General features: G+C 35.3%; 1 protein-coding gene across 2 annotated transcripts in view; it reads left to right on the plus strand.

Annotated features, from left to right (window-relative positions):
* The window catches only part of SCYL2 (SCY1 like pseudokinase 2), a 35,832-nt gene extending 20,301 nt beyond the window's left edge, over nucleotides 1–15,531 (plus strand). For both annotated transcript variants that reach the window (XM_068668856.1, XM_068668857.1), the window contains 9 exons: nucleotides 2,125–2,247; nucleotides 3,358–3,471; nucleotides 3,941–4,073; nucleotides 5,747–5,865; nucleotides 6,554–6,654; nucleotides 7,322–7,388; nucleotides 7,509–7,598; nucleotides 8,807–8,926; nucleotides 9,572–15,531. In XM_068668856.1, the coding sequence (XP_068524957.1) occupies nucleotides 2,125–2,247; nucleotides 3,358–3,471; nucleotides 3,941–4,073; nucleotides 5,747–5,865; nucleotides 6,554–6,654; nucleotides 7,322–7,388; nucleotides 7,509–7,598; nucleotides 8,807–8,926; nucleotides 9,572–10,225 (1,521 nt within the window). In that variant the 3' untranslated portion in view covers nucleotides 10,226–15,531. The remainder of the gene's footprint in view (nucleotides 1–2,124; nucleotides 2,248–3,357; nucleotides 3,472–3,940; nucleotides 4,074–5,746; nucleotides 5,866–6,553; nucleotides 6,655–7,321; nucleotides 7,389–7,508; nucleotides 7,599–8,806; nucleotides 8,927–9,571) is intronic.
* The last annotated feature ends 1,709 nt before the right edge of the window (nucleotides 15,532–17,240 follow it).

The raw sequence follows: 17,240 nt of genomic DNA on the forward strand, positions 1-17,240 counted from the left end.
ATTTGCACATAATCTGCTCGTAACTGAACCTATTTTTTTGCTTGTGTCTGGATCGGTAACACTGGAATCTTGGGGTGGAAAAGTTCAAACTTTGATGCTTTCTTACACTCTCTTAAAAGTGCTGTTTACTTGTGATAATTGAATGAATTATGAATTTTGTTGCTGTGTTAGGCATCACACCTCAACAGATAAAAGGTAGCTATGCATTCCTTCTATCTCACCTTGCTTTAATGCTGGCTGCTGTTATTTCTCTGCAAAGCAGTAAAAGGCCAAGATAAACATAGGAATGAACACATAGATGATTTATTTCTGTGAAAACCACATTTGAGTACTCACGTTATTCTGGGGAGGGGAAAAAGAGTACAGTTGTATTACCTCAGAATAGTTCAGAAAATTAGAATTTCTTAGTGTTCTTTTCCTTTGGTACATTGTGGTTTTTTGTTTTGTCTTGAAAAAAATAAACGTCTAATTGACAGGAAGCCAATAAATGTTTAATTTTTACTGCTTCATCCTAAAAGATTTCATTGTGTTTTTCTACCTTTAACGTCAGATATGTGAGACATCCTCTCTGCAAAAAGTTTATCTCAAGGTTATATCTGGAGCACAATGGATTTTATATTTATATATTGATATTTTTAATGTACACTATGTACTAGAAGACTCATTTCACTTTTATTTCTATGAACGTTAAAGTTTGAGAGTTTTTCTAAGACATCTAGGGTAGGTTTTCAAAGTCAATACACCATGAATTCAGGGCAAAAAAAAAAAAAGTTTGCGGTCCCAGAGAACAGAATTCCAGGTCTGATTGGCAACATCATGTGCGAGGCACAGTTCCTGTTTTTTTAACTAATGGGGAGGGTTTGTAAGTGTTTCTTCCAAACACCCTCTCAAGATGTTTTAGGTCTGTTTGAAGCTTGTTGCTTGGCTTTTGTAGGACACTTGAGTTTGAAGCGAATGTATCTTGGGAAGCTACTGCATTTCAGTATGAAGAAATTGTTATCCAGTGTTCACAGTGCCTTCATAAGACGGAATTTATAGTATTAACGTTGAATAATTAATTACAGTGTTTGTTCATATCTCAATCTTGGAGTTAGTGTGGGATAACTGGAGTGCAATAAATTAACATCCTGTATACTATTAACATAATGCATAGTACAATTGTATTTTTACTTTCTGATGCTTCCGTTTATTTGACCTTCAAGCACTGATAGCTGCATATTTTTAGGCTTAAAAATTGAAATCACTTTCTCCTGTGAAATACTTCGCTTTTTATTATGAATGTGATACCACTTAGCACAATTTATCTATCCACTACAACCCATTTACTATAAAGAACCTAGATATCAATGGAAAGTCAGTCAGCAGTAGAAGTGTTTTCTCACCTATTTCAGATGGTTACCTTGAAATGAGTCACAAAGCTCTCTGTATTGGAGACCAAGTCTGGATGAGTAAGACTAGCAGCTAACTTTTAGATGGTTAAGCCTAAGCAAGATGAATTCCACTTTGCAAATGTGCAATTCTAGTTTTGCTTTTTAGTTAAACTAGATGTGAGATTTTCTGCTTGGATTATTTTTTTTTTTCATTTTATGATGTACAATGCCAAAATGAAATAGAATAAAGCTATTTTATGTCCATGTGGGAGCTGTAATATTCATTTCATCTGTTCCCAGTTTTGATTTCAGATTCATGTGGAATGCAGCTTTTACGTGTGGAGTTGTGATTAGATGCTTTGAAGACAGCATTTGATCCGTGGTTTTTGGGGGCTTTAGATTTTTCAGTAGTGATGTGTGTAAAGAATTTCTGTGGGTTGATTTTAACAAAAGGCCATGTTGTAAATCGAAACAAGAACGCCCTCCTCAGTCATTATGACTTTTTATTTCAGAAATATTAGTCTAGAAGACATTATTTTATTTGATTTGTATTTGCTGTTCTTAAAATGCAATAATATGTCAAAGTGTTTTTTGTTTTCCATGCCTTCAGGCAAGCAACATGGTAAGTGATACCATTTACTGAGTTACAAGAAAACTTCTGAACTTTTAATGATAGATGCAATATACTTTAAATTGTAAGCATACGTTTCTGGAGTTAAAACTTTTGGCTTCTGAACTGTCTTTCTTTCCATAGATCTTACTGATCTTCCTGCAAAAAATGGACTTGCTTCTAACCAAAACTCCACCGGATGAAATAAAGAACAGTGTTCTACCAATGGTTTATAGAGCTTTGGAAGCACCTTCAATTCAGATCCAGGTATAGCAATTGCCACCTTTATTTAAAACTCCCTGATTTCACATGGAGCAACCACTTAACTTTTTTCTAATGCTCTTATACTGGATTCTAACTAGGTACCATAGCAAAAAGTAAGATGTACCTTTATGACACGTTACCTATACTGCAGAAACTGCGTGCGTGCATGTTCTTACCAGTTACTGATAGGTAGCTTACTCTGAGGTCCCACTGATACAAACATCTGTGTTGACAGTTAATGCAGAAGATCTGCTTTGCTGTAAAATCACGTTAGTTCAACTAACTTCTGGTGACATTTTTACATATCTGTATTATAATTTTTCTCTTTACACTTTATATACGCTTTTAAGGTGTTTCTTGTTGTTTTTGAAAATGGAATTTTCCACTAGAAGTGGATTAACTTCCACTGGAATTAAATTCCATTTAGCCAAAGGTATTCAGGAGTGGGAGGGGGGAGATAAACACAATATTAAATAAAGAAGGATTTGGATAAACAGATATGACTCTTACCCTTGCAAAGCCTTTGCCATACTATGGAGAGCAGTTTTTGTTTCTACATACTTGGCTTGGGATTTTTCTGCAGTAGCAGTTCAGTTATTCAGGTTGCAACCTATACCTAATGTTGCTGTGCCTTATTTTTTGAGATTGGGCTGAAATTGCATTACTTTTTTTTTCTTTGTTTCTTAAGTATGTTAAATATGCTCTTTTATAATTCAATCGGTTGTTATATTGCTGCAGAGCAGTATTGATAGTGCTCAAATTTGCTTGACATTTGTAGAAAAACATTACGTTTTGATGACCCTCGTAATATAAGCTGTGTTTTTTGTAAAGGTGCTTTGTGAAAATGCAAGATATTCTTGTTATCTCTGTATTTTATTATTAATTTATGAATACATTTTCAAATATGTTTTCCAAGTTCTATCTCTGTGTCATTATGTTTTATCATTCTAGGTATTTTTAAGTGAGTCTGCTTAGTTGAACATGATGGATATTTCCTTAAAAGGAAAGCTTAAGAAGACATTTTAAACTAATTTTGACCTTGAGTATGTTAGTACTAACTTTATAATAAATAGGCATGTTTCTCTTTAAACTTATGTGAAATATTTTTTACAGGAGCTTTGCCTAAACATAATTCCCACGTTTGCCAATTTAATAGATTACCCGTCAATGAAAAATTCATTAATTCCAAGAATTAAAAATGCATGTTTGCAAACTTCTTCTCTTGCTGTAAGTATTCTAATAATTTTATCTGTTTCTCAGTCCTCATAAAATGTTGTTAGTGTCAATTACATTGTTTATTACATTGTTTCTTTCTGCTGTTTTGTTTTTGAAGGAAAGCTCATCAGCCCAAATTTCTTCTTTGATTATTATTATTTTTTTTTTCAAAATAGTTTACTTTTTTTACTTTAACAATTTTTAAAGTGTTGTCAGCAACTGCCAACTGTTGTTAACAGTACTGTAACTATTGGTAACGTGTGTTCCAGAGTATTATATGTTAGCAGTGTTGTAGAAAAGCTAAATTTTTTGTGAACAATATGCAATTGTAAATTTTCCTTCCAATAGTTTGCTTTAAATTGTCTTGAAATTTCAGATCTGAAGGTTGTAGTTTCAGAAATGCCTTTCTTCTGAGCTTTGTGTTTTCTTAGGCAAAATACAGTTAAGATTTTGTTTAAAATTTTGTTACCATACTTCATAGGTCCGGGTAAACTCACTAGTCTGCCTAGGAAAGATTTTGGAGTACTTAGATAAATGGTTTGTGCTTGATGATATTCTACCTTTTCTACAACAAATTCCATCCAAGGAACCTGCAGTGCTAATGGGAATTCTAGGTAATTAATATTTTCAACTTTTATGCTTTTGATGTTGTAAATTTCAGAGATTCTTTGTAATCACTGATGATCCTTACATAGTGTATTGCTAATAACGTCTATTAAAAACTACTTGTTTCTGTTTCTTTAGTATGTCTCAGTTCAGTTACTTTATGTATTGTTGGTACTTCTGATCACTAGTATATGTGTTTGTAGTCTTCAAGGCCCAATGTAGTTCTGAGTATTCTGGAGCTTTTAAGGTGTAATTATTGGCTTTTCTTACCGCTCTTGTGTGTCAGGTGCTAAAAATCATTGTCTGTACAAATGTATTGCTCTTCACTGCTGGTTTTGTTATACTCGTTTTATTGGAGTTTTAAGCAAACACACAGTACCTTTGCACTGAAATGGAATGCAATCTGGGTGAGGTTTCACAAAACAGCTAACAAAGCCTGGCATGGCTTATTACTTGAAGAGAAAGGAGACCTTACTCCCAGTTGTGCTTTTCTGGTGCCACTCTGGTGCTTGGCTAACTTAGGTTGTGTGATTTTAACAGCTTGAATGGGCTTGCAGAGACCAGTTGACCAGAGTCACTGCCAAGAAAGAGTGACTGAGTGACTATTTATCTTACTGTTAGCAAAGCAGTAGACCATTTGCAACAGTTGAATCATACAGAGAGCAATCCTCATTCAGCTGTAACATCACAGTAACAAATATATAACAGCAAAGCTATTTTAACATCCTCAAAATCAGCAAGAGGGCATCTGTCTGTAGTAATTTCAGCTGCGCTCTCTTCAGTAATCCCTGATTCTTTGGCTTGCATTTGCTATCTAAGAATGAGGGAAAGTGTCTTTTACCTCAGTTGTTGTATTCTGGAATTCTACTTGGATACAGTGGATAAGCAAACTGCCGTTTGGAAATGAGGGGTTGAAATCAATTCATTATACTAGGGTTCCTTTTTTTTGGAACAATAATACTTTGCATCTGTGTGTGATATCTTCTTTGGCTAGCTAACCACTCTGTTCTAATACAAACCATAGCAGATGAAGCTTTCTTCGCTTTCTGCACCAGTATGTTCGGTGTCTGCCACCAGAAATGAACTATATAAGCACACAGGAATCCTCCTGTCAGAAGCTGTATAGAACTGGTATGCTTAACACTGTATCCCTTGTGTGTGTCACTATTTCTTTTTCAGTGATTTCACAACAAATAAAATATGTCCCATGATTTCTGTAACACAGACCCAAACTTCTGGGTAAGAAGAGTCTTTCTAAAATGCAATTAGCGTTAGTGAAAGCAGCATAATAATTACTCCTAGTCACTTGTCCTGCTAGGCAAGAATGCTTCCTTAGTTAATGCAGGTTAGTTTCTTTTGGCAATTTGTCAGTTAGTGGTAACTCATTTGCTCATGGTAATCTCTTCAAAGGTACATATTCTTCAGGTGAATTATCTTAGAATACATTGACTAGTAATATCAGGTTTCACAGCTGTCAAGTATTACTTTGGGTCTTTTCTTGTTCTGAATGTTAGCAAAACATCTTGCTGTAATGTGTTTATATTGTGGATGAGTATTTAGTTCTTGTGGCACAAAGAACCAATGTACAATCGAGTGATCAGTACACACAGAGTGCAACTTGGAGTTTGTTCACATTATTTCCTAAACTTAACAATTTTGCTATTTTGATATTGTATGTCAGGTATTTACAAATGTACATTTACTCATAAGAAGTTGGGAATTACCAAAGAACAACTTGCAGGAAAAGTATTGCCCCATCTGATTCCTCTTAGTATTGAGAACAACCTTAATCTCAATCAGGTAGGAACAAAAACGTTCTGCATGTTTTTACTTGTTAAATTTGCAGAGAATATATTTAAACTGTTGTCACAGGGGAAAAAAAAATACTGCTGTTTGTCTCTCTGTTTAAAGAAAAAAGGAATACAGATGCTTCCAGTATTACTGTATTTGCATGCTTAACTTTGTTATTTTCTCAGTGGAGATAACTGATCTAGTATAAACCTTCAAAGTGAATACTGTCACCTTCCAAATATCCTGCAAAAGCAGTTAACAGCTAGCATAATTATAATTCAGATTAAAAGTTAAAGTGCAATCTTAATGTCTCTTCATTTAGTTTTGTATGTAAATATTGCAGATAATGTAAAAGTTTAGCAGTGTTCCTATGAAATAATTAAGAAATGGAATACCTAATAGGATTTTTCTGGGGGAGGGGAAACGTATCTGGTAGCATTCAGCTGTGCTTTTTGTCTGAGTTATCTCACTTCTGTTTTTTTCAGTAGTATATTGTTTTCACTGTTTCAGTATACACTCCACTAGTAGTTGAGTATCTAACACAAGGTATTGAAACTGGATTATAAATAACTTAAAAGCCTGTAGTTTATCTCACATAGTATACTGTAAGTTTTATGAGATACTACCTTTTAAGTTATACATGTCTTGTGTGTATATGTTATGCAAAATCTAAACTTCTTGTACATTTCTTTTACAGTTCAATTCTTTTATTTGTGTTATAAGAGATATGCTTAATAGATTGGAAGCAGAACATAAAACAAAACTTGAGCAGCTTCATGTCATGCAAGAGCAACAGAAGTAAGTGCATGTGTATTAGAGGTGAACTAAGTAAGCAGAAACTTATTTTTTCACAAATATGAGAAAACTAGCCATACCAATAAAATCCAGATAATACTCAGCTCAGTCATTGAGAATTACCTCAGATAAGTGCAATTGTTAGCAAAGATGTATTAGTCCTAGAATTATAGTGTTATTTTGTTATCAGTAGTTTTATAAAGTAAAATCCTTTACCCTTATGTTGTTCAGTTACAGTTTATTATAGTTCATACTCAGCTCCACTAGTACAGTTGTGCCTTATGTGTATATGCCAAGAATAATTGGTTTTCTGTAGTTGATGAGAACACAAACCACACAGCAGAAACGTAAACATAGCAGCAGTGGTAGAAGGCAGAAGTATTTGAAGATATTTTGAACTATTGAAGTTTCTAAGTCAAATTAACTTGAGCTACCCAAAGTCTATGTCACCTCACTCAAAAGGAGGAACTAAAAACCACGTGAAATGATTGTTAGGAAACCTTTACAGATTACAATATTATAATTTTCCAGTCTCTTATAAGCATTCTAAATACGGCAGTGCTGTTGTAGCATTTTTTAAAACATTGTTTAAACGCAGAAGGATATTCTATGCTGCTGAATAAGTGTTGTGGATGTGACTGTAATGCTATCTTTTTGTAATATTGTATAGATCTTTGGATATAGCTAATCAAATGAATGTGTCTGAAGAGGCAAGATCTAGTAGTACAAGTAATCAGGTAAGAGTCAGTGTTTCATTGTATTACTTTGATGTAGAAATTTAAAATAAGTCAATATGTACATTATCTTAAGTTGCAACATTTCACGTAACTTAGTTTTGTTTGTTTGATCTTAAATAGATTGACAAGGTATTCAATAATACTGGAACGGACCTTCTAACTAGTGGACCTGACAGTAAAGACAATGAGTTATCATCAAAACAGAAAAAGGTATGGCTTTTTTGTTCTGGAATTCTCTTACATCTATCTGTCTACTACAAGTTTGGTATGGTTGCATAAAATGAGTATGTGTAAATATTTATCATATTACAAGCTTTAAAAGAAAAACTGTTCCTGTATTATACATTACAAGGCCTACTCACATGTGAAAGTGCTCTGAAAAATGTTCAAATCACATCCTTGAATTTCTGTGAAAGCCTTTCCTTAAAAAAATGTCTCTGCACAAAGTAGGCAAATTAGGATTATAAATCTTTGGTCACTTTTTTCCTCCTTTTCGCTATTAGTAAAACTAAAGCTTAAATAGTGGATTTAGTTTGCCAAATCAAAATGATCAGGTGACTTTTTAATTTATAAAATCACAAATGGAGATGAAGATCAAAAATAAATTTTCACATAGTAAACAACACTAACTTCTAGTGTAAAAATTCAAAGTTATGTGAAAAAGAGCATTCAATATGTTAAGGATTGTTAATGTTAATATGTTCAGGGTATGTTAAGTTATGGTTCGGTACAGGAAACAAAGAAAAAGCATGACATGACACAGCTTATGCTTGCAGTTAACACTCAATTATAAAATTATTTTCATGGCTATTAACTATTTAAATGCCTTCCCAGATTATATATGTTTCATCATTTCTATTTCTAATTATCTGAAGCCTTTCCCTAATTTTAGGTGAAGGGGGAGTGTCCCTGTTTGAGCAGGGGGGTTGGGTCAGATGACCTCTAAAGGTTCCTTCCAACCTCAACCACGATTGTGTGATTTTTCTGATTTTATCTTTCATTAAGAGTTAAAATCCTGAAAGGTTCCCTAAGCAATATTAAAATAAAACTCCCTTTCAATTCCACTGTTGGTTGTAGTTCTGTATCAAGTGCCAACAGGTACTTACATGAACTCAAAAACTGGACTTTATCTTATGCCCAATATTAAGAAGTCAAAGCTAAAATAATCTTGTTGCAGTACCTTTTTATTTCAGATGTGCCCAGAGTTTCTCATTATGGTGCTTTTAATATTGTATTTATTTGCTTTAAGTACTTTTTAGCAATATATAGTAAGATTTTGTGCTTATCCACTTTGTTTTATATAAGTAATATTTTCTGTTCTACCACATATTGTTGAATTGACAGTGTTATTTATGAAATAAAAATAACAATAAATAACCATACTGTCCAACTTAGTGTTAGTACTTTCCCTTTTCAAGGCATCACTTACACTTGAAGAGAAGCAAAAGTTAGCTAAAGAACAAGAACAGGCACAGAAACTGAAAAGCCAACAACCTCTTAAGCCACAAGCAACTGCAATAACACCTCCAGTGAAGCAGGTGAGAAACAGCAAAGTATTGTACTGTTCCCATTGGAGCCATGATGCTTTTTTCTTTCACCTACTGTATGTATTTAGCATTTTTGTCCTGTGATTCACCTTTGTTTCAACTGGCATTACAGTGGTACAGTTGAGAAAACTAAGTTTTGACCTCCCTTCCATTTGTATCATTAGCAGTATTTCCCACTTCTAAAATTGCAGTAGTTTCTAAAGGCACTGAAGACCATTGTTTAGATATGGGAAAAGCATATAGGGAAAAAATAATAATAAAATTTTGCTCTGAAGAGTTTATTATCTAAATACATAAAGATCTTGGAGTTAGGAATGGGGGGCTTGCAAGCAGATTGTGTGCTTGGTATACACCAGGTACTACTTGATGTAAAGTCTTCGTTGTCCAAGAAAAACTGCAAAACGATTAGTTCCAAGTAGCAAAGAATGAAAATAACGTAATTCCTCTTATATATAATTATATCTGATGCCCAATTCCATGCAATAAATTAGTTTCTGAAAAATGAATGCCACTTCCGCAGGAGCAGTGATAACTACTGTTACTAGTGTGTGTATACAGGAAAAGGGTTTAATTACATTTTATATATTAACTACAAATTACATTTTATATATTAACTACATTTTATATATTTTGCAGACAAAAGACTTGACAGATACACTGATAGATAATATGTCATCTTTGACTAGCCATTCCATCAACAAAGCTATAGTGGCATCTTCAAACAGCTTCTCGTCTGTCCCTTCTATGGGTGTTGGAATGGGATTTTCATCACCTGTTGACAGCACAAAGAGAAATGTAACAACAAATGGACTGAATACTACTATGGGTTTTCAGACTGCTGGATTCAGTATGGGAAGCGGTCCCACTACTCAAAATTTCTTCAGTGGTCCAAGCGCAACAGGAACAACCAAGATGAACATTGTACCAACTGCCAATATGCCAAATTACAGTCCTATGAGTGCTGCATCTGCAATCTCTCCACTGACACAACAAAACAGACCCCCAGATATGTCTGCTTTAGATAATCTTTTTGGTCCTCAAAAACCCAAAGTTAGCATGAAACAGTTGGCTCAACAGAAGTCAAACCAGTGGGTTAATCAGTTTGTACCCCCACAGGGGTCCCCAAGTGTGAGCAGTTCAGTCATGGGACCTCAGATGAACATGATAGGACAGCCTGGCTTTGGTATACAGGGTAATCCTTTCTTTGCTCCTCAGAACTTTGCACAACCAGCAAACACGATGACAAACAGCAGCTCAGCTAGTAATGACTTAAAAGATCTTTTTGGGTAAAATGTTTTGTTTTCTTTCAAAGATTGATAAAATTTGAATCATGGGTAAGCTGATTAACATCTTTTTTGATTAGTAAAAGCATGGCTTGGGGAAACTTTCCACCCACCAAAGTAAAGACTTCTCCACTGGAAAAAGACTAATTTTTTCATTCACCTGGTAATGCAGTGGAATTGCATAAGTGCACAGCCATCTTATGTACTAAAGATTTCCCATCTCTTTACCCAACTTCAGAGCATTGAAGGTAGGATGCATGTATTGAATTGAAAAAGAAGGAGCTAAAATTTCAAATATATTCAGAAGTGTATTCAATCAACTGGATTTATAAGAAAACTGTGTTTCTTAAACAGAAATGCTTAGGGGGTAATAACACTAGCAAATACAACTTAGTGCTATCCTGTCCTGTGGATCAGGTTTTTTGGTGTCTGCTAAATTCAACTTTTTTTTTTTTTTTGATAAGTTGTCACCTGAATTTCACACAAATTGTCATTATGCCCTATTATGACAGTTTGCAGAAGGTAAATTCTTATGTTACCTCAGAATGCTTTGTTAGCCATGCTATGTAGTAATATCTCTAACTGATAACTGTGAAAGACGCTAAGAAAAAATATTTTGCCTTTCTTCTCTTATGAGATGATTAGAATCGATGTGGGAGTAAACTGCAAGATTGAGTGGTTATTAAATTTTGTCCAAGTTTGGAATAGAGGAAGAACTCTGCTCCAAATGACAACCTGTTTTAAAATGTCAGATCCTTGTTACCAACCCCATAGTAAAAGCCACGTACCACTTAAGTGGGATTTTAAAATACATGTGATGACTTGGTTGTGTTTACTATACATTTCAGTGTTTTGGTTACCTTGATACTGCTTCTAACTGGTGTGAAAAAGAAGAATATGACTTGTTATGGAACCTCCCAGAAAAAAAAAAAAAGTCTGTAAAATTTAAGTGTTGACTGCCCCAGCTTCTTACAGTTGGTTTGGTTACACAGAAATATCTTGGATTAGTTGTTTTGGGCTCTGTTGGGAAGATGAGAAAGGGCTGTCTGGTAGAAGTTTCACATGGTTTTGTGAAAAAGCAGACTGCCATAAATTGCCTTGACTAGAATAAACTATTGTATTTTAATTTTGTTTTAATTTAAGTCCTTATGAAGGATAGATGACTATGAAGTGAGTTGTCACATACAGATTTGTAAGCTAAGCTCTAGAATATACGGTAAATACACAGGTATTTCAGATCCCTCTTATTGTATTATTCCAAATTTAATAAAGTTCTCCAGAAAATGAAGCAGTAATTTCTTCTACTTCCCAGAAGGCTGATGTTCAGCTTGCCCATGATAGAATCTCTGTTCTGTCAGATACTACTGTTGGGTTTTAATTTCTTCTTTCCTCGGAATTTCAGGAACTTTCTTATGTAATATTTTGGAGACCCTAGCTGGCTATTTTGAGAAGGAAAGAACTAGTTACCTTTTTTTATGGAAAGCCTACATGCTTTATTTTTCAAAGCCTTTCACTGAAGAAATCGTTCTTTCATTTGCTGCTTAAGAAACCAAAGGGCCTTATGCTGTAAATGTGACTTGTATTTTGGTATATTTCCACAGTTCTAAGCGGTAATAGCATTAAGCATATTTCTTAAAGAATTGTTCATGTATTATAGCTGCTGCCTTAGTCCTGTTATTTTAAAATACCTGGGACCAGTGAAATTGTGGTTTAGAAAACAATGCCTAACACATTGTGATGCTTATGTGCTGTTAATATTCATGGTAAACATCGTAGGTTATGTTAAAATATCTGTGTAAACTTAACTACGATCCTAGAACTGTTAAACTATTTAAGTTCATTTACAGTCGCTAGTACTCTATACTCTCAATCACACTAATGTCTTCTTTTATGTCAAATTTAGAAAGCTACATTTTGTTAGGGTAACTTAAGGCAAGACTTAAAAGAATTACTTGAATCTGTATTCCTCTAAATTATTCAGAAAATAAGGTTAAATTAAAAATAACATCTCTTGGGACTCTACAATGTATTACATTAACGTATCTGGTAAAGGTAGTCTTACACATCAGTGTCCTGACTTGGGTTTTCAGTACCTGATCCTTGTTTTGTTAGAAGCTTTCAGAACTATTTTTAGGTTTAAGTTTTGGAGAGAAAGTAGCTATGGAGGGAAAGCTAACAGAAAAAAAATTATCAGATAGTGATAAAATTTTGTATACTAGACTCCTAAACTCTGGGGATTGGGACATGTACTTTTGGCATGGGCTGTTGGAGAATATAATGTATTTTGTAAGAAAGCCAAAAAAATGTTAAAATGTTAAGAATGTTAAAAGTTAAAAGTAAGAAAAGTTCTTCCATGCAGTGCTAATGTGTTAGAATAATATTTTTATCTGGCTCAAGTAATATGAAATGTTTTCCATTTTGTATTTCAGAGCATAATTTTTATTTCTCTATCACAATTTTCAGAATGACCAGAGTAGAATAGCTACAAAAGAAAACTGAAAAGGGAGTTTATGAAAACAATAGCAAATTTTCTTTTCAGTTATTTAAAAATACAAATGGAAAAGTAATTTCAGTTAAAATCAGAGGGTCACATCCCTCTTCCATGCAGTTGCTTCCTATTTAGTGTGTCGGGAAGCTATATATCTGTGAACTTCTCTAATTATTTCTGCTTAACTTAGAAGAGGAGTTGCAAGAAGTCACCAAGGCCGTATGCCACTTAGTGCCTGCTACAATAGCTGTTCTGTAGGAGGCCTTGTCCAGATCATCTTTCCCCTTGCACATCATCATTCTGTGACCCTGAAAGAGGCCGAAAGACTCATGTTGTGGCCAAAGTGAACACCACTGTCTGAAAGCAACAGCTGTACTTCAGATCCAGTTCATTGGTTAAGAGTAGGAGGAAGGGACTATGTTATAAATTGTGGGCCTTCCAGGGGCCTTCTGTTTCTGGACTTGGATGGAAAGCAGTTACGTCTAGTCTGGCCTGAAGTAGAGGGGACTATCTAATCCCCCCTTTTTTTTAAAAGAGAGAAGTTTGAAATGGTATCTGATGAAGAAATTGCAAATTTATTACTGAAATAGTAAGCTGATATAAAATATATATTCATTATAATGCTTTGACAAATGTAAGTTACATAAAATTTCTGCACTGTATATTCAACCTAATTTAAAGAAATAATATATGGAAGCATGGCAGGTTATATCATCATATTACAGCCCTTCACCCTGCACATCTATTGTACCTGCCCAGCTCACCTGGTTTACTTTCTGTTCATTTGTAAAGGAGGAGCAAAGAGGAGAGGGGAGTAAGTTCCTGTTCTTTAATTGATTTATCCATTTACTACAGAAGGAGAAATGCAAAGAAAAGAAGTGGAAATAGCTGCACATTTTAAGCATAAGCATTAATGGTGCTTTTGCTGTTCTGTTGTATGCTAAATGAATACTCTTGTACCAAGCAAGACAACAGTCTTTTCTGTATTAGAATTGTTAGCTCAATGTTTTTGTATATATATATATTTCTAAGTTTGAAAGTCCCTGAAGCATTCTATGAAAACCCAGTCTTAGAAAACTAATCCTGTTGATGGAAGGATTGTGCTAAAGAGGCTTCAAAAACCTGTTCTGTTGGGGCTGCCAGAGAGGAACCTTCAAACTATTGACTTACTGAGTAGCTTAAAAGACTTTAGGTCTGCCTTTCTCAAGAGGAGAGAAATGGGAGTGAAATGGTATGAGTGTCATTTCAAGTATGGAGGAAGGAGCAGGTTTCTTTTCGTACAAGTGGTATGGATCAGGCAGAAAACAGCCTGTGGAGCCTACATATGTAAAGAGGACAGCAGTACCAGCCTTTTGGAAGGTAATGGAGTCCACCAACTACCTGGAAGATGAAAAACTTTACTGGGAACATGGGTAGAGTGTCCTAGTTTGTTTTAATGAAGATTGTATGTCTGCCTCTCTCAGTAGCGATGTCAATTAGAAATGACTTAGGGAAGTAGTGGCCTTAGAGGTCTGCCCAGATGTTGAGTACTCCCAAGTAGAATGCTGAATTTTTGAATGCATGGGTGCACAATGTTTTGAGCCTTATTATTTAAAACGTTTCTTTCCTGTTAAGTTTTGTTAACAATATCTCTTTCAGATTGATTTGGAACTTCCAGAAATATCCCAGTGGCCTCCTAAAGTTAGAAAAAAAGTTATCATTTTTTACTGTAATCCCTGTTGTGTATATGTCTGTAAGTAGGTAGCTGTGTATTTGGACTGCAGGATTACAGATTTTTAAGATCAATTGCACCATGAGAGCAAAGTTTAAATGAGAAGTTACATTTAAATCAAATCCCACAAGACTTCCATGAAGGCAAGCAATTATGATACTTCTGTTAAGTATTATAAATTCATATTGTTTAGTCCACCTATATCTACATGACTTGAGCAAAAGAGTACGGTTTTTAAAAGGTAAGTTTATGAAAACTGGGTCTCTCATTACAGATGAAATTGTTGAACTCTGCAGTGATTTTTGTTTATTGATGAGTTTTTTATGGGGGGGGAGTGAATTCACTAATTTGTGCCATTTCCAATTAAAGAAATGTAGGGAAGGGGAATACAGAAATATCCTGTTGTATATGTGACCCTTTTTTGTTCTTTGTTAAGAGAAATGCTGCATTTTATATACTCATTGTGAACTTTTATTCTGAAATAGCTGTGAGAAAAACTATCTGGAGAACTTCAGATGATTTAGCTGATTTTCAAGTGAGGTCCTGCTTCATACCTATCTTTCCACAAGGTTTTGACTGCCATACAAGGAAAATACATAGGGCAGTAAAACCTTGGATTCATACACCAAATCTTGCCTTCCAGGCCTCGCACCTGCATCAACTGAACATATAAGCAAACCCCTGAAGTTGTATTGTCTTTAAGTTCTCTGAAACAGTTCTAACTGCTGTACAGATTTCTGAGATGAAGTTGTAAATCAAAATGTGTTATAGTGAACTCAGGCCTTGTGCAAAATATTTAATATTTGTTTATTTGTCTAATTGTACAGTCTCTGTACTAGTGGCAATTCTATGTTTTGATTGTAAAACATGGAAATTCTCATGTATAAAGTGGTGTTACTGTAGTGTCAGCTGTGATTCATAATTAGAACTGTCATAGCATGGCATTAGTGTATCTCCAACTTAATGGACTGCTCTTCAGAAACAAATTTATTCTTGTATCAACTTTTAGATCAGTTACTTAAAAAATGTAAAAGGTACAGTGACAGTTTTGAGAAATTCATATCACTTTGTACTGTGAATGAGGTTGCCTATAGAAATAAATGAACTTTTCATACTTTAGTGTCAGATTGTAATTTTATTTTAAATTTCTGTAAAATAACTTGTGTGGAAAACTTGATCACTTTATTCTGTTTGAAACATAGTTTATACAATGTAATTTTGAGTTTATTTCTTAGTGTGGTTGCTATCCACTAGTGGTTGTCTTGAAACATGATCATATATTTCCTGTACAAAAGAATTAAAGTTGTTAGGGAAAACTGACAGACTAGATATTTCTAAAGTTAGCATTTACTTCTGAAAATACAGAATCACAGAATTTCTAGGTTGGAAGAGACCTCAAGATCATCGAGTCCAACCTCTGACCTAACACTAACAGTCCCCACTAAACCATATCCCTACGCTCTACATCTAAACGTCTTTTAAAGACTTCCAGGGATGGTGACTCCACCACTTCCCTGGGCAGCCTGTCTAACAACCCTTTTGGTAAAGAAGTTCTTCCTAAGATCCAACCTAAAACTCCCCTGTCACAACTTTAGCCCATTCCCCCTCGTCCTGTCACCAGGCACGTGGGAGAACAGACCAACCCCCACCTCTCTACAGCCTCCTTTGAGGTACCTGTAGAGAGCAATAAGGTTGCCCCTGAGCCTCCTCTTCTCCAGGCTGAACAAGCCCAGCTCCCTCAGCCGCTCCTCGTAGGACTTGTTCTCCAGGCCCCTCACCAGCTTCGTCGCCCTTCTCTGGACCCACTCAAGCACCTCCATGTCCTTCTTGTACCACTAAACCCATGCCAGAATCTGGGGTTCTGATGCTACATAGTGATATCAATTTGCGTTTTCATTGCTCATTTCCCAGAAACCAGCCCTTGGCTCTGAACCTGGCTTTTAGGATATGCTGCTTTGTCAGGCTCACAGGTTTGCCAGTGCTTTGAAGGAAGCTAGTGCTTAGTTCTGTGTGTGGCATAAATTGATCAAATATGAGATGTATAAGATCAGATGCTTAGAAGCATCCCTGGTTGGAGCAGGTATGAGAGAGAAGAGTAAAGGAAGAAAGATGTGGATCAGGTAGAAGTTGAAAGGTAGCAAGTAGCTCCAATTCCCTCTTCATACTTGCTAAGGATCACAGCATCCCCATTCCTACCCTGGCTGTATCTCAAGGGAGGACAGCCTTCCCATATGCCAGCTTTCGGTCCGTGGTATTGGAAGATGAGAAAGGTTTCAGTGCAGTAGAGATGTACTCGAGGGCACCTGCAGTGAAAATCATGGTCCTGATCTCTGACTTGGGAGTCCTTGACATGCTAATGTTCTCTCTGTCCCCTCTGGACGTTGGTGGGATTCATAACTACTGCCTTTTTCTTGAGCAGGAAAGTCTTAAGTGCTGAAATCCAGTTCTGGGTTGGTTTGCAGTGGCTTAGAATTCATAATTTCATACATTCTTTCATGAATACAGGGAACTGATGACTTCAAACAGGAAAAGATGGAAAACTTTGCAATTTATTGTACCTGGTGTCAAATACTCTAATACTAGGAGCTAATTATGTCTCCACTTCATTCCTTTATTTGGTATCTGTAGTTCCTCCTTTGGCATATGTGATATGCCAGAGCTTTAAGATTAAAAACACTGGTCTAAAATGGATTGGAGCTGTGTTGCCCTATCAAGTTTGCAGTCATGAGGAATGCAGCTCAGTAGGTGTAGGAAATGAGCTGTTTGTCAGGAGTTATGCAAACAGACATGGTTTACTTGGTGTTCTTTTCTTATTGCTAGTGC

This window comes from Anas acuta, chromosome 1, assembly GCF_963932015.1.
Source record: "Anas acuta chromosome 1, bAnaAcu1.1, whole genome shotgun sequence".
In the NCBI taxonomy this organism is placed as follows: domain Eukaryota; kingdom Metazoa; phylum Chordata; class Aves; order Anseriformes; family Anatidae; genus Anas; species Anas acuta.